Source organism: Brassica rapa, chromosome A09 (genome assembly GCF_000309985.2).
Source record: "Brassica rapa cultivar Chiifu-401-42 chromosome A09, CAAS_Brap_v3.01, whole genome shotgun sequence".
Classification (NCBI taxonomy): Eukaryota; Viridiplantae; Streptophyta; class Magnoliopsida; order Brassicales; family Brassicaceae; genus Brassica; species Brassica rapa.
This window is the reverse complement of record NC_024803.2, coordinates 8,895,249-8,920,991: the sequence shown is the minus strand read 5'-3', so window position 1 is coordinate 8,920,991 and position 25,743 is coordinate 8,895,249. Positions and strand designations below refer to the sequence as shown.

General features: G+C 33.2%; 2 protein-coding genes across 2 annotated transcripts; one reads left to right on the top strand and one right to left on the bottom strand.

The window, feature by feature from the left end:
- The first annotated feature begins 12,402 nt into the window (after window positions 1–12,402).
- On the top strand, window positions 12,403–16,403 carry LOC103838089 (transcription factor EGL1). The gene is made up of 8 exons (XM_009114507.3): window positions 12,403–12,421; window positions 12,529–12,660; window positions 12,753–13,025; window positions 14,256–14,352; window positions 14,453–14,524; window positions 14,627–15,394; window positions 15,641–16,060; window positions 16,157–16,403. The coding sequence occupies exons 2-8, from the start codon at window positions 12,542–12,544 to the stop codon at window positions 16,226–16,228; spliced, it is 1,821 nt and encodes a 606-aa protein (XP_009112755.1). The 5' UTR covers window positions 12,403–12,421; window positions 12,529–12,541; the 3' UTR covers window positions 16,229–16,403.
- A 6,172-nt stretch (window positions 16,404–22,575) lies between these two features.
- LOC103838090 (GMP synthase [glutamine-hydrolyzing]) lies at window positions 22,576–25,138 on the bottom strand. The gene is made up of 6 exons (XM_009114509.3): window positions 24,512–25,138; window positions 23,875–24,125; window positions 23,416–23,791; window positions 23,204–23,335; window positions 22,944–23,119; window positions 22,576–22,851 (listed from the first exon to the last, which is right to left on the bottom strand). Exons 1-6 carry the CDS (start codon window positions 25,055–25,057, stop codon window positions 22,728–22,730), a joined length of 1,605 nt encoding a protein of 534 aa, XP_009112757.1. The 5' UTR covers window positions 25,058–25,138; the 3' UTR covers window positions 22,576–22,727.
- Between the last annotated feature and the right edge of the window lie 605 nt (window positions 25,139–25,743).

The following is a 25,743-nucleotide window of genomic DNA, read 5'->3' as shown; positions in this document are numbered from 1 at the left end:
ATAAGCTCTGTTGTTTATGATATCAAAAATGCGATCCATGTATATAGACAATATAGTACGCCAACACCTCTTGGAATTGGTCCACTTTTGTTTATCTTCAACGATAGTCTATGTTTGACATTTTTCACATGTTGCACTGATAAGCTAATCTGTTCAAACGCACTTAATGTTGTAGGATATGTGGAAGTTGATTCAGCACATGATACTGGTTGAAGACTGCTTACAGTTGTTGGATTTTTCCTCTTCCTTGGCTTAGTAGGCCGTTTTGGTACCTAATATGCAAGAAGATAAATTAATATTGAATCATAAAAACCTCAGTACCATATATGACCAACGACATACTTCACTTGGAGCTTTACGAGGTCGTACACTTTTGTCTTTTGGACCTTCTACTGCAATTTTCTGGTTCCACTTTGATATGTCCCACATGTATACAATTATTGTAATGTACTGCCCGACCATGTCTTATAATTTTTCCAGGCTTCTCAAATGGCTTTTTTTATCACGCAGCTTTGGTCGACCTCAAGGCTTCCAAAACTCAAAAATTCTTACTGGTGTTTTCCATGTTTTCTTCCACAGCTTCTCACCATTAATCGGCTTGATATTCTCAGCATATGTGTCTTTCATGACCCTTAAGTGGTAATAAGCAAACACATATTTCATAGGATTATCCCTTATTATAACCGAGCACACAATATTGCATGCCTGCATGGTACACCTAACAACTAAACAACTAGAATTATTACAACATCAACACAAGAAAAATGGAAAAAACATCAACAACTTACCAGCTAAATTCCAGCGCCTACAAGCACACTTGTGTGTTGATAGTCTAACCATGTAGCCATGGTTGAACTCATTCACCCCATACAATGTGGAAGAACTTCTTATAGTGGTGCAGAATTTGTTCTCAACCCTTGATTTCTCTAACAATACCATAGTAATTGGTGTTAGCATGGTATCAAACCTATGTGCTTTAAGAAATCTTCGTGATATCTTTCGCATAGCTTGTCTTCTAATATCTTCTAACAAAAAAAGGACATATTTTGATCTCGCAATCCTTATTGTCATGTTGAACTTTTTAGAGAGGTTGTTGTGTACATCATAGCAGCGAGAATCGATACAAAAGAAAGCTCTACACCACTTCTCTAGTTCAGTTCTTCGTTGTGCGGCGTGAGCTGCACTGTCATATACCTCTATCATCCCCATATTCTCTTTATATTCACCAACATTGTATTTGTAAGCAATTCCTCATAACAAATTATTGTACTCAGACCTAGAGAATGATTTTTTTCCAAATTCCATATATGTGATGTGCACACATTTGATGCATTATGTAATTTTTCTCCGACTGCAAGTACAAGCCATTTTTGCTTGCCAGAATTGAAGGTGTAATTGTCTCCTATCTCTAACCCAAGATCCGCTTTCAGCCGCTTTATAAACCAACCACAAGTGTCTTTGTTTTCTCCCTTAACAACTACCCATACTATAGGGTACATCCTATTATCAGCAACTCTACCAACATCTGAGAGTAAATCTCCATTCAACTCTCATTTCAAGAAACATCCATCTAGTCTAATAACTTAAAACATATCTTCCAAATCTCTCGAAATTCTTAAAAACAGATGTAGAAGCTGTCAAATGGAGGCAAACCATTCATATTAGTAGTATTCAGCTCTGTGATGAAACATGTATGTTTTCTTCGTAGGTCAGCCTCATAATCCCATAGTTTTCCAAATTGAATGGCTTGTGCTTTAAGGATAGTGTGCAACACAATCCGTCTTCCTCTATAGCACTTTCAAATAGGTACTACAATGCTAAACTTTTCCTTTATAATGTCATTTATCTCAGCTGATTACATGTTTATATTTCTTCTTAATTATTCTCTGAACAGTGCTGCAATCTCTCCTTGTTTCAGTATTGAGACCTTACTTGATTTCTCATGGTTGTGATTTTTGTGACACACATTCACCATTTATTGATAGATATTTTAACTGAGCATAAAATTTTCCTAGGTCATTTTTCTACACAACAAACTGCATATTACTTGTTTCTGACTTCGCCATTTTAACACCATATTGTGTGTTAAGTGAGTATTGAAGCAGCTGATCCTTAAACTCCAATCCACTATCAAAATTTTGAAACAACCAGATGTAGGGTTCTTTATCCAAAGGTCCATGAAACTTAGATTTACTTCTAGTCTTTCGTTTAGACATCCTTTGATCTCATTCCTCTTGTGATTTTAATGGTGTATCTGGATATTTCACATCCCCAAACCTATCTTCTTCATCTCTTTCTGCTGCTTCCCTTGCTTCTTCTCAAATTCCTTTGTTATGTCTCATTTGTGATGCCTTAAAATCAGCTGTTGACTTCGTACTTTCCTCAAAGACACTCTTAAACCTCTCATCATTAGCATCATCTCATGCGTATACTAAAACTTCCTTTCCATCGTCATTTTAATCTGCTTCTTGTTGAATTTCATCTTCTTCCTCAGCTACTGGTTGTTCATCCTTGGATTCTTCACCGTCATCATCTTCTCTCAGCCTATTTACACATTCATCACCATTCTCTACTTCGTTCTAATCATCATGCTCAAAATCCCTCTCTCTATCAAATTTGCACCTCTTTTATCCTCTCTTTGGCTACTTGGCAAAAAATCAATGGTGTTTGGCGAATGAGCTGAGCAGTCTTGTTCCAAAAACACATCTACTTCACCACATTCCTTCCTTGCAGCTTGTGCTCAACCATATCGTCATTCATCGTGTCAAACACATACTTTAGATCCTTTAATTCTTTGCTTGGAAGCTTGTACCAAATCAATGCAATTGACGACATAATTTTCTTATTTACAATGAAGGCTTTAAAATTCTCCCATCCAATTTCATAAGGCTTCCAAAGCTTCTCCTTACAACATAGTTCGCGAACATAATGATAAGTTGCATCTGTCTTCACTTCAGTCCCACTGGCTTGAACGTGTAAACAGAGCAACAAGAAAGACTAGTATAAACTTCAAAATCAAAATCATCTCAATATCATGAAGCATAACATCTCAGAACAATCAAGAAATTTCCTAAATCATCATCTCGAATACCATTAAAGCTGAAACAATCATACCTCATATCAACTCCAACTATTCTCGACGAACAAAATATATGACCCTCGTTTTTCTCTGTCTCTTTCGATTTGTAAATAACCCTAATTTTAGCTTTAAATTTGGAGATTTTGTTTATCAATTTCCACCTTTAAAATGAAAACCTCTTTTTAATTCAAACGTTGCCGTTTTAACTAAGCAAAAAAACATTGTTTTGTCAATGTCGGAGTTGACTAAACCCGTTTATGGAGTTAATTGTTCCGTTAATGAAAATGGTTGTGTAAAAAAATATTATCAAGTTGAAGTTTTGAATTACTAAATTTGCCCACTCGAAGGCATTGCTAGTTGAAAGCCTTACAAGTTTAAAGTGTCAATGGTTGTCATTTTGAGAATTTCTTATGTAATTTTTCCTATTTTAAAATACTGGTTTAGATTAAAACCTAAATAAATTGATATATTTGATTAGACAAAAACTATGAAATAGTCTTAATGAATCATGATGTATTCTTCAGTGTATTGTTTTATCTTCAGGTTTCATGTTCATCCATTGAGAATTTTTATTATTATGTTTTATCATCTTCGAATTCAAAAAAGATCATCTGCAACGAGAATATCACGTAGTCTTTTATGAATATACAAACAAGAAAAAATGAAAAAAAAGAGAGAGATAAGAGATGGTTTTTTAATAAGATTATTTAACAAATTAGAAGACTCAAATGCCACACGTTAACTATTTGTTGGCTCTATTTACAAAAGTAAATAAATGAAATTCTAAAATTAAAATAATATTGCTAAGAGACTTATTTAGTTTTTCAATGATGCAGATGTCCTAACTTGCTTACATATCCCACGTACTATTTATAAATATTTTTATATTTATGTAAAACTATACTTTTAATTGAATAGATTACTATTTATAAATATGTTTATGCCACTAAATTTATCAAAATTAACAATGGTCAAATTATGAAAACCCTTTATTCTAATAGTTTGACTAAAACATTAATTAATTCTTTTATACCACGAGATATGAATACAAATTATACAGATTATAAAAAAAATATTACAAGAGATCTTCGATTTCATAGGATGGTCAAGAGTGGTTCTAGAATCTTTTATGTAATATTTTTTTATTATTAGTATATTTAACCAGATGGTTAAAAACATTAATCAGCAGATTGTTTGGGTTCCTCGAATCTTAAGAGATAGAAAAAGAAGTTTTTTGAAGGTAAAACGATAGTTAGAGAGCCCAACAAGAAAAACGCCCAACAAGACAAAGGAATAGTCAAAGAGCCCAACATAAAAAAATTCTTTGGACGCTAGGTTGTACCTGATCGATACTTCTCGAGGTCTAATATATGTACGTATTTTATATAAACTGCCATGTGCATATTCTATCTTTGCCATGTTCATACGTGGTGCCACTGTCACATCCATACAACGTGGAAAAGAGAGGTGAGTAAAATAACATTTAATAAGACTATAATTTAATGCGATAAAAAATACAATAATTTGGTTTCGAATTGATTACAACACCTTGTCATATTCATCAAAACCACGAGTTCAGAATTTTTAGTACTAGTCACGTGGACAGTAGTTTTAACGGAAATTAATTTGTGAAACAAATCAACGTTAGAGCATTTCCACTCACAAAAAGAATCAATTTATCAACAAAATATGACTTCCTCCGTTCTACCAAGCTAAAAGTTTTGTTCCACAAAAGTATAATTTTTGACTGTCTATAAACCTTTATAATTTAATAATTATACATTGTAAATTTAAAAATAATTAATTTAATTTACTAAATTTATATTGGCTTAACTTTATTACAACTAAATATTCACAAATGATGCAATTATGATATTTAATGTGCTTTTTAATATATGTGCACAAATAAAAATCATCTTTGTGGAAAACTCTAATAGTTTATCATAAATTAATAATACAATTAAATTGTATTTCTAAATAAAATTAAGAGATTTATAAACGATATACACTTTACAAGTATTTCATAGACATTTCACACTTCATTTCATTATATTTTGTTTCTATTTATCATTTTGAATTAAAATATCCATTAAAATATCCTCAATATGCATGTTTCTGATTATCCGGCTGTTTCTTATGAAGCAAAACAAAAGGTTTTTGATGAGTATGATGTCGAATTGTCTCTCTAAAATAATATTTTTCTCTAAAATACTATTTCAAAAAACATAAAATATCTATTAGCTACTATTGATTGTCATGATTGTTTTTGAGTGGTCTAAATTAGACATGTATTGGTTTTTATAATGTTTCATTCAAATTGTGAATTGTCTTTGCCTTTGGCGTACGTATAAGCAAAAAGACAATAAGACAACAGGACAATGACACAACACAAGACTACGTGCATTATGCATACTTACGTGAAAGGTACATTTAACGACTTTTTTTTTTTTTTTGTAAAAGGGCTTTTAACGATGTTTTGTTGACTCTTTAAACTCATCTACCCATCTAGACCACTTCGATCGATCACTAATCGATTCTATATTTCTATCACTGATCGATTCTATGTACTAAATAAATCCAATACAGGTCAGATGATACTAGCACAAGCAAAATTTTGGTAAAAATTTTGGTTGGTTTTATAATTTATACTTCGAATGTTACGAACCGCCTTGCCCCGCACTGTAGTTAACTGTAACAAAAATCTCTACATACATCATATATCTATACATTTTTATAACTGTTAAAACCACACCGCACTTAAACCGCTTATCCTGTACCGCTCAAACCGCAGTTAGCATTCGGAATCCTACGATATAATCAAATGGAGGGGCTGGACCGGCTGGTGCTGACAATATTATTCAATGCTAATTTAATAAAGTGGACCACACAAAATGGACTGTTCGATCACTGTTTTAAAATAATACTCCAGGCTCTGTTCCACGCAATTAATATTTATTTTATTTTTCTTCACATATTTTTTCTTTATATCCGAAGTTTGAAGAATTTATTTATCTTCATATATATCTACCCCTTGTTATGTATTACTAAATAATTGTTCTCTTCGCTGGTTATGGTTAATGTGCAACAAATAACGGTTTATTTAAAGCACTTTCATTGCTACTATGAAAAAAGTTCTCAAAACTACTAAAATACAAATTTAATTAAATATTATATGGATTCTTAAAAATTACATCTTATATTTAGTTATCATCTATATTTTTAATTTTGAAATTCTGTTTTATGCTAATAATAAATATGTTTTTAAAGTATTTTCAATATAGTTTTCAAACTTTTTTTAAATATTAAATTATAAGATACTTTGAAGTATATTTTTCATGATTTTGATATATTAATAAATACTTCGTATATATACACTTAATTTGAAAAAAAAATCATGTTGAAAACTGTTCGTTATAAATGTTTTTAGTTATCTAGGAATTATCTTTAGTCCAATTTCTTATCATAAAACTAAAATTACCCTTTTGAGGGGGGATTATAGATAGGCTAAAATAAAGAAAACATCATTATTGTTGAGTTCATACTAAGTTATAAAAAATTACTATATTAATAGTTTAAGATAATCTAAGTATGTAAACGATACATGGTTTAATAGAGAGTAATACACTCAGATCTCAAATTTGAGGTTAAGAAATCTTAAAAATAAAATAGTTTGATACATGTTCTAAGAGACCACTGCTAATGTGCTAAGAGTTATTATTTGAATTTTACCCAATAAAAATATATCACATGTAAAATTAATTCGTTTATTTATTGTCTATTTTAAATATTAGGAACTGGATCTTTAAATATTTTAGATTATAATTTCATTCCTTTAAATATTTATATAGTAAAATAATAGTGTTTCGAAAAAAAAATATAGTAAAATAATAATTTATAAAAAAATATTTATAAGAAATGAGAAGCATTCACGATAAGCACAATGCACAAATAGCATTAGGTGACAGCTTCATAGAAAGAAAACAATAATAGATCAACTATTTAGAAAATTACCGAAAACATATGTAACATATAACATCTTTTTATACATCTAAATCAGTGTTATCATGCGCTTAAATGTGGCTGACATTAGTCTGAGAACCTTTAACATATTATTGGTTGTATATATATATTTTTGGAATCAAAGTTGTCTATATATTATTTTCTATTTTACTTCAAAATACATTGTAGTTATAAATTAAACGATAAAATATTTGGCCGTACAGTAAAAAAATAAAAAATAAACGAAGTCTTACTCCTTTTTTCTACGTTCAGACACGACAAGTAATCCTAGTTAGCGGTGATAATTTTGGTAGACGAGAAGCTTTAATTACAAACTTACTAGTACTATATAATTATGAAAAAAATAACTTCTTGGTTTCTTCTATAGTATTAAATATCTCATTTCAATGCCCTTTTGTCAAACTTCATACATAGACATTCACTTAACTTCATTTGATTCTCTTCACAACTCTAGGTAGTCCTCAACGTTGTCTTTGATCCAAGTTTCAGTCTTTCATGATAACCTTAATTGTCTTACTTGCATGGAACTGTTATTGACTCGTACACATATAAATACAATAAAATAAAAAATTCGCAACAAAACTGAAAGTGGACAACTAATTAATTAGAAATACAAATTATAGCGAAACGTTATACTTCTTAAGATTCCAAAATGATGTAGAATATATTCAAAAAACATCACGTTCGAAAAGTATAGTAGTATATTATTAAAACATCAATAAATTCGGAAATGCAAGCTTGTTTTTCTGTTTTGCCGGGAGCTCATCGAGGCCATAACCTCAACTTCCGTGTCCTTCTTCGTGTTTCTTGTGAATTTATTGCACTCATAGCAATTAACAATTGCTTGTCGTATGGTTGGCAAAAACAGGTTTAGGTTGGATTTTATTAATTGCTATTTTTATTTGTTTTTTTGTATTGTGTTTATGACTCAATATGTTTTTTCTAATATACCCCCTCCATATTTATAACAATGATGTTTTAGATTTTGTTTTTGTATTGAGGTTAATTTTTTGGAATTTTATTAATGCTCTTTGCTTTAAAACTAAAACATAAATTAAAATATATAAATATCAGTGATAATTTTAGTGGAAAGTAAATAAAACTTTTAAACAAATATAAGCAAAACTAAAATTAATAGATAAATTGTATATTTAATTTTTATTAATATGTATGTAAATAATAAAATAAAAAATTTAAATACGAAGGGAATATATTTTCACTGTTAAGTTTTATTCATATTTTATGGTGAGATTTCTATCATGTTTTTTTTTCAAAATAGTAGTTCTTTGTCTCTCCTTTTTAAAACTAATTATTATTCTATAAAACTATAATTATTATAAATAATTTATTAGTTAACCACACATGAGCGATATAGTAATAGAAGAATTCAGATAAGTTCAGGGATTCAGTTTCGAAACAATTCCATAAAACTAAACATGTGCGGTCATACAACATAGATATCTAATTTTTATTGCGAGTAACCAAATTTGTATGTAGACAGATTTCGAGGAGATTAGTTGGTTAGATCTCGATCCGCCACACCTGGACTATTAAATAATAATAATAATATCTTAGTCACTCATATAATAAAATTAAGAAACCATACAAGAGCTACTAAAGTACTAACAGTTAAAGGTCAAATCTAACTTTTATACTATTGAATAAAGACAGTTATACATGGTATTGTTTTGATTCCATGTTATATTTTATGCATAATGTCTAGAATACGCATAAATCAATTGATAGTGGTTAAATATGTTCATATTTTATGTATATAAATTTATTTTTTGAAAAAAATGTATATAAATCTAGCTACTGTAATTCTTCTATACATTAGTTTAGTATTTATCACTTTATAAAATATATAGTACAAAGATAAAAACTATATATATAAATTCTTTTAACAAAACAAATAAAAAAAGAGAGTAGTGCTTACTGCTTGGAACACAATATTCAACCACAGGGACGGATTGATTTTTCATGGTCGTCGGTGGTTTTCTGCTTCGATTTAGGATGTCAATCAACTCGGGTTGGTGTCTCTCGGTTCTAGTCGGTGTCGACAAGCGATAGGTTCCCCTTTCCTTAGTCTCAGTGTGTTCCGGTGGGTCTCTCTACCACGGTGGTGAGTCTTGTGTTTGAGTATGCAGGTGTGATGGACTGATGGTGCTGGAGCTCTGTTCCGACTCGTGATGCTCTTGTAAGAGGTTTAACCGGCGGTTGTCTATGCTTCCTGAGTGGCCACTTGCAATGCCTCCTCACTTCGGATCTTCTCTTCTTAGATTCCTGGCTTGTTTGATCTTCAGAAGGCGACGGTCTTTGTTTGAAGAGTGACATGTTCTTGATTGTCTTGCCGGCATTTTAATCGGTTAATAGCAGCACATATTTTAGTTCATCGGTTCTCGATGGCTTCTTGCGCCGTTGCTGTTCTCGTGTCTTTGACTGCTTGTTTTCGCGCTTGGTCTTCGCCCACATCCCAGCGCCTCATAGGCTCACTTGAGCTTTTGTGGTGGTGAGCGTGACAAATTTTTGTGCAGGTTTGGGGCTTCAGGTCAGGAAATGCAAAGTTTACAGTCTTACTTTGCTCGGATCAGCATTTTGTATAGGTTGGCTCCGAGTTAAATAAATGCTTGGTCTGGTTGAATCAGGTGTGTCTGACCTCTGCTGGAGCTTTATATTAGTGTGGGCGGTGCTATCGAAGTCCTCCACAAGCTGTTCTCGGCTGAGCTTTATCTTTAAGAACAGATCATCAGGGAGGCCAAAATTACTGGATTTCGGCTCTCGGATTAACTGTGGCTCCTCTTTTTGCGGCAAGCGGATGGTGCTGATTTAGTCGAGCTCCTGGATAGGGGTTTCAGTTTGTAGTGTATGCCCCTGCTAAGGCTAGTTTGAGTATGTGTTTAGGTTTTTTTTTTTTATCTGCTCCTTGTTTCCTCTGTATTTCTGTCAAAAATCTAAAACTTAGTTATAATATCTTTACATTTTTACTATAAGAAAATTGTTTCAAAAAGATATATGTTTTACATTTTCAATGCATAAATTAATTGTAATTATAAACTTCAAAAAATATAGTGGTGTTTATAAAGATTTTATTGGTTAAAGTTGTGGGGAATAGTTAATAACTGAAAATAATGCATTAGTAATTAAAATCTGATATGTTTTTCTAATAAGTGTGAAAAACCTATAACATTCACTTAACTTCATTTGATTCTCTTCACAACTCTAGGTAGTCCTCAACGTTGTCTTTGATCCAAGTTTCAGTCTTTCATGATAACCATAATTGTCTTACTTGCATGAAACTGTTATTGACTCGTACACATATAAATACAATAAGGGTGTAACTGGTAACAATTAAAAGGAATATGTGGAATGATAAGAATTATTATTTCTGGAATTTAATGGAATGGAATCAGCATTCCACTTATTCCAAAACGTTTTTGATTGGAATGATTTTTCAAATGATATTTAACTTTTTTCTGGAATATAAAATGTTATGGAATGAAATGGAATACACATTTCATTTTTTAATTATAACTGGTCAATTTTTTTTTGGAATGCGCATGAATTAAGCATTCAAAAAGTTTTAATTCCAAAAAATATACATTCCAGTTGCAGCCTTAAATAAGAAATTCGCAACAAAATTAAAAGTGGACAACTAATTAATTAGCAGTTACAAATTATAGCTGAAAGATGGCAATTGGGTTGGACCGACCCGCCTTGTCCCGCCCCGTCGCGGTACACTGTCATTGCGGGTCTTGGCGGTACAGGTCCGTGCGGGATGTGGTTCCTAGAAGTGATGCCCAATCCCGACCCGCGACTTGCACAAGCCTTGGCGGTACAGGCCCGCGGGACTCCGATATTCATTAACACATGCGCATATCACCTGCAAGAAGAGGCCAATATAGATAAGAACACATGACAAAACTTGGGTTTTCTTCAACAATCATATAACGTATGCTAAAGATAAATGAACGTATGCTAAAGATAAATGAAGGGAAAAGAATAACACAAAGGTATAGTCAAAGCTGAGTTGAGAGTATGCTAGTTATATTACGTCCCCAAGATTGAATTACGTATTGGCCATGGTAGCAAAAAAAAGAAGGTTAGATTACGTCCCCAAGACATCTACTCTTCTTAATTAGCATTAGTTGAACATATATTTAGCAGTCTAGCTCTAGATTGAATTATCATTCACGTGAGACATATTCCCCACTATAGTAGAGATGTACCGTGTTGATGTTCATCAGCAACTTCAAAAGGCCCATAGTTCTTGAATCGTGGCTCAAAAGGAAAGAAATAAGAAGAAACAGAGAAGAGAATCTACATGGATCAAACGAGAAGATGAAGAACATGCATGGAGAAGTTGTTTTCGTGGATCAAAGTTTTTGTGACGGATCAAAGAAGAGGACAAGCCATTTCTCTCACCGTGAGAGCTGGAAGAGATCGGCTTTCCAATCGCCATTTCTCTCACCGTTAGAGCTGGAAGAGATCGGCTTTGTGGATCCCCGCGCGTCCCGTGGTACACATTGAGCCCATCCCGCGTCTGGCCCAATCCCCCACAAGCTCAACCCGCGAAGCCCGCTAGAAATTCGGTCCTAAGTCTTAGTGACCAATCCCGACCCGCAGCAAGTTTACACGGGCCTGGCCCGCGGGCAGGTTCATGTTTTGCCATCTCTAGCTGAAACGTTATGCTTCTTAAGATTCCAAAATGATGTAGAATATATAAATATAGCTACTGTAATACTGTTATAGCTGAAACGTTATGCTTCTTAATCAATTGATAGTGGTTAAACATGTTCATATTTTATGTATATACATATATATATATATATATTTTTTGTAAAAAATGTATATAAATATAGCTACTGTAATTCTTCTATACATTAGTTTGGTATTTATCACTTTATAAATATATAGTACAAAGATAAAAACTATATATATAAATTCTTTTAACAAAACAAATAAAAAAAAGAGAGTGGTGCTTACTGCTTGGAACACAATATTCAACCACAGGGTAGGTACACACTACTTTTGTTTTATTTTCCACTCATTTTCAAAACTACTTAAGAAAAACACCTCGTAAATTTCTGAATTATGTGATACTACTCAGCGTATATTCACCTAACCTAAGTATCCATAAAGAGATTCGGACAGTCTTTTTCTGTCTGACTTAAAGCTCAATTCCGCCACAACAATAGTAACTTCAAAAAACAAAATACTAGTAGTATTTAATTCTTGTTAATATTTTTCCCATATATAGAAGGTTCAAAATAAATATCATGGGTATCGCTGTCTCCTTCCTTCCCCAAACCGAACCAGTGTCATGTAAAAATCACTAACTCATAAGTCGCAAGTCATCACCTGAAAATCCATTCTGCTTCTTTTCTTTTCTTAACAAGAGTCTGATTATTATTTTTGTGTGGATGCTACAGAGATGAATAAAAAATGGCTACTGGAGAAAACAGAACCGTGCAGGAAAATCTAAAGAAACACCTCGCAGTTTCAGTTCGAAACATTCAATGGAGTTATGGAATATTTTGGTCTATCTCTGCTTCTCAACCAGGGTACATCTCTTAATCTTTACCCTTTTTCTTTAAAGTAAAAGTTTTATTTATTTATTTCATCTGTATTTTTTGTGGGTTACTACTATAAATAGAGTGCTGGAATGGGGAGATGGATACTACAATGGAGACATTAAGACGAGGAAGACGATTCAAGCAGTGGAAGTCAAAGCTGACCAGTTGGGTCTTGAGAGAAGCGAGCAGCTTAGAGAGCTTTATGAATCTCTCTCGGTCGCGGAATCCTCAGCCTCCGGTGGCTCTCAGGTCAGTAGACGAGCTTCCGCTACCGCTCTCTCCCCGGAAGATCTCACCGACACCGAGTGGTACTACCTAGTATGCATGTCTTTCGTCTTCAACATTGGTGAAGGGTAATTCCGTCTTTTCTGCAATCCATCCCTACTCCCCCTAAAAGAAATATGTTAAAAAAAAATGTAATTATGTACAGTTAAAAACTAATATAAAATTTTAAATGTATTTATGTATAGTTAGAAACTAATATAAATGTATTTTGGGTGGATGTAAACTACTACTATACTTCTAGATTGGTTCTAAGAAAAACTATACTTCAAGATTTGTCATTTCTGTTAAAGTCGCAAACATTTAATGTTTATTTTTGTCAACCTCAAACATTTAATATTAAAATAAAGAGTATTTGATTTTGTCTACTAAAAATTAAAAAGGACAAAAAAAAATTTTTGTATCGTGTCTCTCTTTCAATTATCATCTTCCATGGGAGTATTCCTCCCACATTGGAAGAGTTTGATTGTTACAAACACAATCCTTAGAGCACATGTTTGTGTGTTTAAAAATTGTTAACCTTTAATAATAAACTCAATACGGTTCATAAACTATAATGGAAACGCGAAAACAAAACACCAATTTCGTTCTTAGGCATGAGCGTTCGGTTTAGATTCGGACCGGGTATTCGGGTTTTTGGATATTTTTTCATAAAGATCTAGAATCTATTCGGGTATTTTTACATATCAAATTGGATTCAGATATTTTTAGTTATGGTTCATTTATTTCGGACCGAGTTCAGATATTTTAGATTTTGAAAAACAAATTCAAATTCTTTATTACTAAAGTTTCTTGTACCTAAATTTTACAATTAACTTAACTATTTTTTATATTTTTAATAGGTTGGATGATTTATAAGTTTGGAAACAAACTTTGAAAAAAAAGAAAAAATACTAATCTAATTGTTGTTTTGAGAATTTAGATGCAACTTTTGTTGATGCATGAAACAAGAACTTTGACATGCATTTTAAGTGAATAACAAACAACTTTGTCTGCAACTATATGTATATTATCTGAGCTTAAACCATATACAAATCAATGTAAATCTTTTGAATAAAATGAGAGAAGTAAACTAAGAATATAAAGTTAAATATATGTATGTTTGATTATTTTTGGATTGATTATTTTCGGATATTTGTTCGAGTTCGGATATCCAATCTCTCATAGCTCAATATCCGTTAGGCTCTTGTGCTACGTCGATTCAAATTTTTCGGATCGAATTTCGAATTCAGATAGCGGATAAAGTGTCCAGACCTATTAATTTGTTTCATAAAAGTTATTTCCGTCTTTTACTAATGTAGAATTACCGGAGGAGCATTAGGGAACGGAGAACCAATATGGCTATGTAACGCTCATACCGCCGACAGCAAAGTCTTCACTCGCTCTCTTCTCGCTAAAGTAAGTTTTTGAGTAATTTTTTTGCGATTGGAAACGCCAACGCTATACTGAAAACGTTCATTTTCCGTTCATTTTCATGTGGCGTTTTTGCTCTTTAAAGAGTGCTTCGCTTCTGACAGTAGTTTGCTTCCCATTTCTTGGAGGAGTCCTTGAGATCGGCACAACTGAACATGTAAACCAATAATTTTATTTACATTTTTCTAAAAAAAGTTTAATTGTAATTTATAAAAGTTCAAATAGATATTTATTTTTTTATTTTGGTAAATTAATATAGATTACAGAGGACTTTAACGTGATTCAATGCGTGAAGACATTATTCCTTGAGGCTCATCCTTATGGAACTATATCAACGAGATCTGATTATCAAGAAATATTTGATCCTTTAAACAGCGATAAGTACATTCCAACGTTTGGAACTGAAGCTTTTCCGACAACTTCTACAAGCGTGTTTGAACAAGAACTAGAGGATCATGATTCGTTCATCAACGGTGGTGGTGCGTCTCAGGTACAAAGCTGGCAGTTTGTGGGTGAAGAACTCAATAACTGCGTTCACCAACCGGTTAATTCTAGCGATTGCGTTTCCCAGACGTTTGTTGGAGGAACAACCGGGAGAGTTTCTTGTAATCCAAGAAAGAGCAGGCCTCAACGGTTAGGTCAAATCCAAGAACAGAGTAACCGTTTGAATATGGACGATGATGTTCATTACCAAGGCGTGATCTCGACGATATTCAAAACAGCGCATCAGCTAGTCCTTGGACCGCAGTTTCAGAACTTTGATAAGCGGTCAAGTTTCACGCGGTGGAGGCGGTTGTCATTGTCAGCAAAAACATTGGGAGAGAAGTCGCAAAGCATGTTAAAGAAGATTGTTTTTGAGGTTCCTCGGATGCACCAGAAGGAGTTGTTGTTACCAGACACACCCGAAGATAACATGTTTAAGATTGGGGATGAAACCGGGAACCATGCCTTGTCCGAGAGGAAACGCCGAGAGAAGTTGAATGATCGGTTCATGACGTTGAGATCAATCATTCCTTCGATTAGTAAGGTAACCCTAATCCAACACTTTTGCTTTAATAGTGTTTTGTATTTAACTCTAACGACAAAATTTAACTAATCTGGTTATGAAATTTTGGCTGACTATAATCGATTTAGTAAGAATTTATATAACTCTTTTTTATAACTTTAAATCATTTCTAAAATTTTGGGACATAGACTCTTAACATGTTTTGCATGTGCATGTTATAAAATATTATGTTTTCAAGGAAGTAATCTTATCTCTTGTGGTTTTTAGATCGATAAAGTGTCGATTCTTGATGATACGATTGATTATCTTCAAGAACTGCAAAGACGGGTTCAAGAATTGGAATCTTGCAGAGAATATACCGATACAGAGATGCAAATGCCTATGAAGAGGAAGAAACCGGAGGATGACGATGAGAGAGCATCGGCTAATTGTTTGAACACCAAGAGGAAGGAGAGTGATGTAAACGTAGGAGAAGATGAACCAGCTGATGATACCGGTTATGCTGGTTTAACTGATAATCTAAGTATCGGTTCGTTTGGCAATGAGGTGGTTATTGAGCTTAGATGTGCTTGGAGAGAAGGTATACTGCTTGAGATAATGGATGTGATTAGTCATCTCAATTTGGATTCTCACTCGGTACAGTCCTCGACGGGGGACGGTTTACTCTGCCTAACTGTCAATTGCAAGGTACAATCACTAACACAAGCTTAATTAATTTATGTTACTTAACCGGAATATGTGTAAACCGAAATTGATATGTATATGGTTCAATGTTGGTTGCAGCATAAAGGGACAAATATCGCCACAGCAGGAATGATCCAAGAGGCACTTCAAAGAGTTGCATGGATATGTTAAAGACCTCACATTTTAGATTGACAGAATTAGCTTTTGTTTCGGTTTCGTTTTCCAATCTTATGAACTCAGTGATTCAAACAGGATTTTGTGATTTTGAATTTTTCGAAGATCCTTTTGAATTCTTGTAAAATTGAATTTGTTTTGGTTCATAACGTAGACAAATATGAGGTTCTTACTTCACAATACTATGAAACTAAATTATGAAAATAAAACCCTAATGGGAAAATATACTAATGAAGTTTGCTGAACACGTAAAGGTAACATTTGCAAATTAAAAAAGAAACTAGATATTGACCCCGCCCTCGAGAGGGCGGGTATATGTTTTGTTTTTAAATTTTTTGTCTAATATAATTTATATGTTTGTGTGTTTGTAGAATCATATTTTCGTGTGATATGAATTTAATAGAATAGATAATTTTTGTAAGTATATTAAATAAATCAAGTTCCATATGTATTTGTGTCTTTCCTTATATCATATATGTATTTTGTTTGTAATCATATTTATGTTTTTATCTGTGATCATATATTCATATTATAGACTACATGTAGGGGTAAGAGGTCGGGTTCGATTCCGACTATTCAGATATTGGTCTTTAGACGAGAGATTAAAACCTATTTGGATATTTATAAATTTTAGTTCGGATTCAGTTTGGATCATTACGGGTTCAGTTCAAATATGGGTATTCATTTAAATTATGTAAAAATATTAAAATACAAATATACCATATATTCTATTAATTGTGCGACTGGTTTTTCCGCTACCACCCGCAAATGCTGCTTTTGCGGTTGGTAGCGGTTGTCGGCGGTTTGCAACAATCACTCAAATCGATCTAAACCGCTTCAAACCGCTCTGAATCTCATAAATTCAAAAGCTGGCTCCACCTAGCGTTTGCGGTTGCAGGCGGTTGCGGGAGGGTAAATTTTTTTTTCTTTTTTTTTAAATCAATATATATACAAAAGTAAAAATATTTAATAAAAAATTTAAAATTGAAATTATGAAAATATTAAAATATTAAAATATATCTATTATATTTTAATTAATATTATAAAATTTTATAATAAAAACAATTTCAATAAATTTTCAAAAATTAAAATTATAACTTTCTAAATATAAATTTTATATTTATTATAATTTTATGATTTTTGATATTTTTATAATTATATTAAATGTAAATATTGTTAATTTATTATTTGACTGTTACCGCATTTGGTAGTTAACCAGTCATAAGTCACCCGCAAACGCACAAATTTTTAACCGCAATACCAGTCGTACAAATCTCTTAAGACCGTTAGAAACCGCAACTGCCCGGATCCACAAACTCCTGCAACCGCTGCGTTTAAACCAGTCAGAAAATCAATATTATGACATATTGATATATGTTTAGTCTAACAAATTTGTAACCACCACTTTAATTTCATAATAATCGGGATCCCTTATGTTATATTGTAACCACTACTTTAATAACTTATATAACTGGTCCCCTATGTTATATTGTAACCACTACTTTAATAACTTATATAACTGGTTTCTTTTGTTTCCTGATTACAAAGGTAACATGGTTTTTATTTACATTGGATCAAAATTTACAAAAAATATTTTTAATTGCACGAAAAATTATTTGTATAAACGTTATTATCATTATATATGAAATCAAATCATGAAAATTTAATGAAAAACATATAGTTTTATCTATTTAATTACTTTGTGATTACTAAAAAATTTTTAACTATACTTTGTTATTTAAAAAAAAAACTGTTTAGGAATAAAGTACAAAATTAATGTGTGAAATGGCTATGGCATAGATGTATAGTTATGCAACACCATAAATTCAATACAATTATCAAAACCCATTATTAATCATTTTAAATAATATTTTACACAAATATGATTACAATGAAATACACAAATATGATTACATAGAAAAACAAAAATATGAAAAAGTTCTAAAAAAATGTAAAACAAAAAATATATGCCCTTTAAGTGACATTTAATATGAAACAGAGGGAGTAACGTATTGTTGTTATTTTCAGTAAATAAATTGTTTAATTTAAAATAAAAAATTTAAACGACTAAAATCCAACGGCAAGTCAACTACATGTACTATTAAAAAGTGTAGATTGTAATGCTAGATTAAAATATTATTAGGTGAAAAATATTACATAAATTTTATAAATACATATATAATGGTTTGTAAAACCATAAAGAAATAATATTTTGTGCCGTCTAATTTAAGATAACTTTATACACATGATCTCGATGCTAAAGAAAAAGAAAAACTTATATACATGATCTCATGATGCTAAAACATATACAAAACTGTAGAAGCATTTAGACATTTTAACGACACCCCGTATATCATCAAATACACTTTTAAAGGTAAAAGCCCAAACCTAATTTGTCATCCAATGAGAAAAACAAAACCTTTTTTGTACAAAAAAAAGACGCAAGCTGTGCCCTTCTTCTCACGAACCGTTGCAGCGCCACCACCGGACTTCAGCAAAGCAAGCCAGCAATATTCTTCCACAGAGGCACCAACGAATTCTTCCAGATACATGCAAACGAATTTGAAGAAATCCCAACATCTCTTGATTCAATCTTTTTTTTTGTAACATGGCTTAAATTTATATTTTAGCAATCTTGATTCAATCTTCATAAGAAAAGCTCCATCTAATACCCATGAAAGGCTCTCCCGATAGATTAAAGATGATGGGGATATTATTTCCACATGAAGAAAAAAGCAAGTTCGGAAAAAATGAAAAAAAAATGAGCAATTTCGGTGAACATCATCATCGAAAAAATGAGCAAGTTCGGAAAAATGAAATACATGAACATCATCGAAAAAATTGTTGGGATTTGAACAATAAATATAATCGTAGTTACATAACAAAAATAAGATATATGGATACAGTTACAAAAAGTGGTGGTTGCCGATCATTAGGCACTTTAAGTGGAGGTTACATAATATATATATATATATATATTTCATTGCAGTTATATTAAAAAGGTACGTATTATTAAAATTTTAAGTTGGACATAACTTTTTATCAATGGGTCACACTGCTGTTTTAATAGAATAGATTAAAAGTGCAATTTTTAACTAGTTTGAAGTTCGACCAAACAAGAGTTTATACTAAAATCTAAATAGATAGAAGATTAGTTCCATCTTGATATTCTTTTGGTACTTTAATTTTTTGGAATGTTTTAAAATATATTTGGGAAATATAAAGATAGATTGCTGGTCAAAAGCTGCTAGAAAAGTGTTTGTCCACAAAATACAATGCCTTATTAAAAAAGAAGTAATGTCATTTCAAATAATTGCATCTAACTCCACTGAGAAATTGAACATGCGTTAACATGCACTTTTTCCATAAAATGACGGAAGAAAATCTAAGCACAAGATGACAAGAAATTGGATTGTATTTGGATTTCGTATGGTAGCATCAAATTATAATCTTTCTAGTTAGAGGTTAATTTATTCAAAAATACAGAATGAGGCGTTTGAAAATTGCTTTAAACAATTTCTTGATTTTGAACAAAATAATAGTGGCATTTTTTCATGAGATTTGTTGGCATGATAGATCGATGGCTTTTAACATGATCCATCAGTTGGTGAAGTTGAGGTTTTGTATTGATGGTTGCAGAACCGGAAATGAGAATTTCGGAATCCTATTCAAAATAAAGATAATTTTACTGTTATTTTTATAATTAAAAACAATATCGAAAAGGTCTATAAAAATAATCATAGAACAAAAAAAAAAGAACAATCTAAACATATTTATCTTCAAAAGACAGTACAATAGTATTCTGAAAATTCTCTAACGATTCTGAAAAAATAACTCTTCTTGCGGGTTTTCCAGCAAAATCATTCCTCAGATCTTCATGATTGAAATTTCGAATCAAAGATTTTTCAATCGATAAAATAGCCTATCTGTTCAACCTTCATGTGACATAGTAGATCGTAGATAAGACTTTATCAACTTCAACTTAGAAAAACATATTTTAGCTGAAGCGACTGAAACATGAATAGTGAGCATTATCCTGTAAGCACTCCATTTATTCGCATAGCTATCCTTCATTATCTTCGAATAATCCAGTACTTCTACATTATTCTTGAAAGCTTTTGGCAAAACTTCTCTAAAATTTGATTTCCATGAACAAATGATTCCCATCAATATCAGAATTTGCTCCATGCTTAAGAAAAGCTTCAAGGTTAGAACATTTAGTCTTCAAACTATTATCACTTGTTGAGTTGAGCTTTTGTAGACTGAACAAAAACCCAAAAAAAATTCACTCTTTAAATTGTTCTAACCTTGTTTGGAAAGAAACAAGAGCTTGGTTAATCATTTTGATAAAATAATTGATTCTGAATTCATCTTTCAAACTTAGAACTTGACAAACATCATCACCTTTGTCTCGCTCTTCATCAAAATGAGTTTTCCTTTTAATAAGACACTTGTTCTTTTTGTTAAACGCGGGTTCAGTATTCATAGCAATTGCAATTTTGAGGCTTCAGCTTTTGCTTCTCTAAATCCTGTTTCTCTATATTTTTGGAAAAAAAGAAACCAACCCCTTTTAGCTGAGCAATGGAATGATCGAGATTCTTCAGACCGTAGCATCTTGCTTAAAATACTAACAACAATATAATATCATACCACATAATCATACCAAACAAAAACTCAAACCTACCAATTCCTTGTATTTAACTTATCGCAAGACATTCAGCATCACTCCACGCTCCCGGATCATCACTGTTTTCTACCAAGTAAGGCATCTCTAATTTCTAGAGCCTTAAAATATATTTCCTTAACCCTTTCAAAGTGACTTTCCCAACGCGTATCTGATAGTGGTTTAAGCGTAAAACCTCCCACCATTTTTCATGTACATCTCCCACCTAGTCGAAGAAGGTGAAAAAAAAACCCGTATAAATGCTGGATAATCTCAGAGAAAGAGATCACTTTATCGGAAGATTTAGCAATATCACAAACAGCCATAATCAGATTATGACAACCACATGGTGTATAAAACGCTATTGGATTGATATCCAACAATCTCTTCTGCACTACTTTGTTTTTTTTTCCTTTCACGTTGGATCTATTGTCATAACCTTGTCCTCTGACATCATTAATATCCAAATTTAGACCAATCAATGACATCATTTTCCTGATTTATCCTCAACTTCGAGATAAGAAAAAATCTTCATTCTGAATTGGATTCACTGATATTTTCACACATCGAATAATGAGAGACATTTGCTCTTTGTGGATAATATATGGAGTACAATCAAGATAAATGAAAATAGTTTTGCCTCTTTAATCTTCTTGATGATCATAAACTTGATTTAAGAACTCACATTCCAAACAACTCATTCTGAATTTTGTAGCTGAGATAATGGTATTGGTTTCTCCTTTGGTAATCCACCTAATGTGCTCCCTCATTACATGATCAAATTCACCAATCATCTCAATATTCCCCAGAGATCTCTGAAATGCTATATTACTCTTAGCCAAATACTTTACCACTGTAAATAATCTGAGTAAAAGCTCTCTCCAATGTTCTTTTTTCTTTTTTTGATTTCCTCTTGGACACACTTATTAATTGTCTGATTCTTTTGCAGCCTTATCTGGAGTTCCATCCACTGGCTCATACACATAATGTGATCATGACTAGTTTCATGTTGGCTCAGCCTTACTTCAGTATTGTTCCAATCCATAAACCCAATGCTTGCTAGTTTAGTAGTGTCCTTGTAACAGAGTGAACAACAAAAAAACAGCAGATATTGTTGAATAAACTAACCAACGCCTCTGCTGCATATCTCCATTCTTCATGATCCTTTTGTAATGTCTATGAGAAAAGTGGTACACTTTTATCTTTTGGAGAAGTATAGTCTTCAAATGGTGGTGAGAGAGGAGGACCTTTCTCACCCAAATAATCTGTTAACTTCTGGTCAAATTTTCTCCAATTTCCAGAATCCATAAGATCAAAAGCTGAATCATCTTCTTTAAAATGCTCATCATCTGTATTTAAATTGACATCTTCATCATCCATCTCAGCATTACAAACTTATAATTCTAGAGAAAAGAGATGGTACTTTCTATAAAGGGGACGCCAGAAGCCAATGAGAACATCCTCTCTTTAAACTCTATCTCTCTCACCACCCTCAATTTTAGATTTTTTTTCTTGCCTTCGCTAATATTTCGTTTAGCACTGTAAAATAACAATCGACAAAAATATAACATCAATCATTAAAATTTGTTTTGATCCTCTAATTGGATGGGTCGCACTGGATTTTTCGTTTTGGCTTGATTGTGTAGTACGTGGGCTAATTGACCGACCTGGTTCATGCAAGTTTTAGATCAATAAATATTTTATGAGAAAACTATATTCTGCTCATAATAGTAATAAGCATCAATTTTAGATGATGACCACAACAATCTTTTATAAAATGGTCTAAAAATTGTGGATATCCATAAACCAAACAACCCAATTGATCTGATTCTTTTATTCCCATTCGATCGTTGAAGGAGGCTTTGATGTAATGTCTTGAACCACACGGTTTACTCCTTGGACACTGTTACAGATTTTCCGGGAGACATCATCCAGAAACTTGTGCTCAAAATTGAACCTGTAAAACATCAAGTATTCGTATCAACACAAGTAGCAAAAGACCAAACGGATTCTATATGAATCGGTTATAAAGAAAAGTAAGAAGCTAACCAGTCTGCAGTCATTCCATCTTGGCTTGTAACTGCGCGAAGAGCAACCACATGAGAATGTGTTCTCTTGTCACCTTGGACTCCAACTGATCTTACAGGCAAGAACACTGCAAAAGCTTGCCAGATCGAATCATAGAGACCCGCGTCTCTGATTGATTGGATGAATATCTCATCAACCTAAAATAAACCGCCAGAAAATGAGTTTGGTAAACGAGGAACAGCAGAATATATGTTCCAGCTTAAGGTTTTAAATAAACTTGCCTGACGAAGAACCTCAAGGGCGTTTCCTTGAGTAACATCCCCCAAGACTCTAACTGCGAGCCCTGGACCAGGGAACGGGTGACGCTTCAAGAATCCTACAGGAACATTCAAGATTCTTCCCATCTCACGGACCTTTATAGCACAAAGAAACGATCAAACAAACTGTAGTAAAACACTTGACAGTTGCAGGAAAGAAGGATACTCAAACGCACCTCGTCCTTGAAGAGAAGCTTGAGTGGTTCAATGAGCTTGAGTTTCATGTCTTTAGGGAGCCCTCCTACGTTATGATGACTCTTGATGGTGTGAGAATGTGTCCTGTCAGTACCTGGGGGAGGGCACGACTCAATCACGTCAGGGTACAGAGTCCCTTGAACTAGAAAAGCGGGTTTCTTCCCATGCTTCTTCTCTAGCTCCTTGGCAAACTCATCGAAAATGTTGATAAACTCCTTTCCGATTATCTTCCTCTTGGCCTCTGGATCCACTACGCCTTTGAGTTGACTCAGAAACTGCTCAGATGCGTCTACACAAGTAACAGGTAGATGCAAGTCTCTCTCAAATGTATCCATCACACGTTCTTGCTCCTTATACCTATAAAACAGACAGTTCTAAATTGAAAAAGGAACATACTAAAAGTGTGCAGCACGACTAAAAATACAAGCTTGTTATCTGACCTCAATAGCCCATTATCAACAAAGATGCAATGAAGCCTATCTCCAATAGCCTTGTGAACAAGAGTTGCAGCAACGGTAGAGTCCACACCTCCTGACAAAGCGCAGATGACATGTTCATCAGCTGCGACGGTTTTGTTAATCACTTTGATCTCTTCTTCCATCAGATCCTCCATCTTCCAGTCCGCAGATACCCCACACACATCAAAAAGAAAATGCTTAAGTGTCTCCATTCCTTTTGGTGAATGCGTCACCTGCCAAAATCAAACAGAAAATCATTAAGTAAACAGCTAGAAATTAACAATCTCCACCACATCCATTTAAAGAACTTCCTTAGCAATAATCCAATGAATTAGAGACCAGACGACAACACTAATGAACTGGACCAGACCAGACACTCAATCAAAAAGTACCAAAATCATCAACAAAAGTCTTACTAAATGCTCCCAAGTCTCTTGAGAGGCTTTAAGATATGAATAAAAAATGTGAAAGATACAGACTTTCATCATCCACTAAAAATCCAACAAAAGCCATTTCATTTTCCAGACTCTAACCGATACTTCACAAGCCACATCACATCCACTTAACTAATCATTAACATAAGAGCAGCTAAAGATTCAAACTTTAATGATTCTAATACCTCAGGATGATACTGCAAACCATAAATCCTCCTCTCCCGATTCTCCAAAGCAGCAACAGCACCCTGAGCACTCTGGGCAACAACCTCAAACCCATGAGGAAGCTTAACAGCCTCATCACCATGACTCATCCAAACCACCTGCTTCTCCCCAACCCTCCCCTTCCCAAAAACCTCACTTTCACGCTTCACCTCAATCTCCATCTTCCCATACTCCTTACTCTCCCCCTCCACAACCACACCCCCGAGCCTCTGCACAATCAGCTGCAACCCGTAGCAAATCCCCAGAACGTGAACACCGTTCCCTGCAGCCCACTCGACGAACCCGTCGGGGAAGCTCGGGGCGTCGGGGGCGTGGACGGAGTGGGGGCCGCCGGAGAGGATGACGACGCGGGGGTTGTGGGAGGAGATTTGAGTGAGGGAGGAGGTGCCGCTGAGGACGAGGGAGAAGACGTTGAGGGAGCGGATGCGGCGGGTGATGAGGTGGGTGTATTGGGAGCCGAAGTCGAGGATGAGGACTGTGTCGGGCTTCATCGTGGGAGTCTCCATGAGTGAGAGGAGGAAATGGGGATTTGTTTTGGGTTTATGGTGGTGGAGGAGAGGGTTTATAAAGAGACAGGAGAGGCAAACTAGGGTTTTTCTCACTCAGGTTTAAAAAATGTTTGAATTTTTGTGCCCACATTTAAGCTTGGGTGGATTTTAATTTTTTTTTTGTAAATAAGAAAGTTTAAATATTTATCAAATAAAATTCCAGTTTTGGTCCCTTTTTAAAGTTTTCATTAGAAAGGTGTTAATACCTGCAAGAAATTGGTTCAATTCAGTTTAGATTTTTTTGGATAATATTAGACAGTGTTCTAAAAATCAGTCTAGTTAGCGCCTAAGCACCCATCTAGTCATCAAATGATACGAGCAAAAAAGATTTTTTCAAATCGATTTATAAATAAATCAGTCTAGGCACTGTCTAAACAATAATCTTCTATGAATCGATTAACCACCGCCTAGCGATTTTTATTACATTGATATTAGATAACTTGAAGATAATATTTTGGTTGTTTCGACAAATTGAATGGTTCATATTGAATTACCAGATGATTCATATAATTTAGGTAAATTATTTCAAAATAATAATTTTAGAATATTTTTTTTTTCTTAATTTTTGATATATTATTATTTTAATTTAATTTAACTAATATTTTATGTATATAAATAATATTTTGGATATTAAAATATTCATT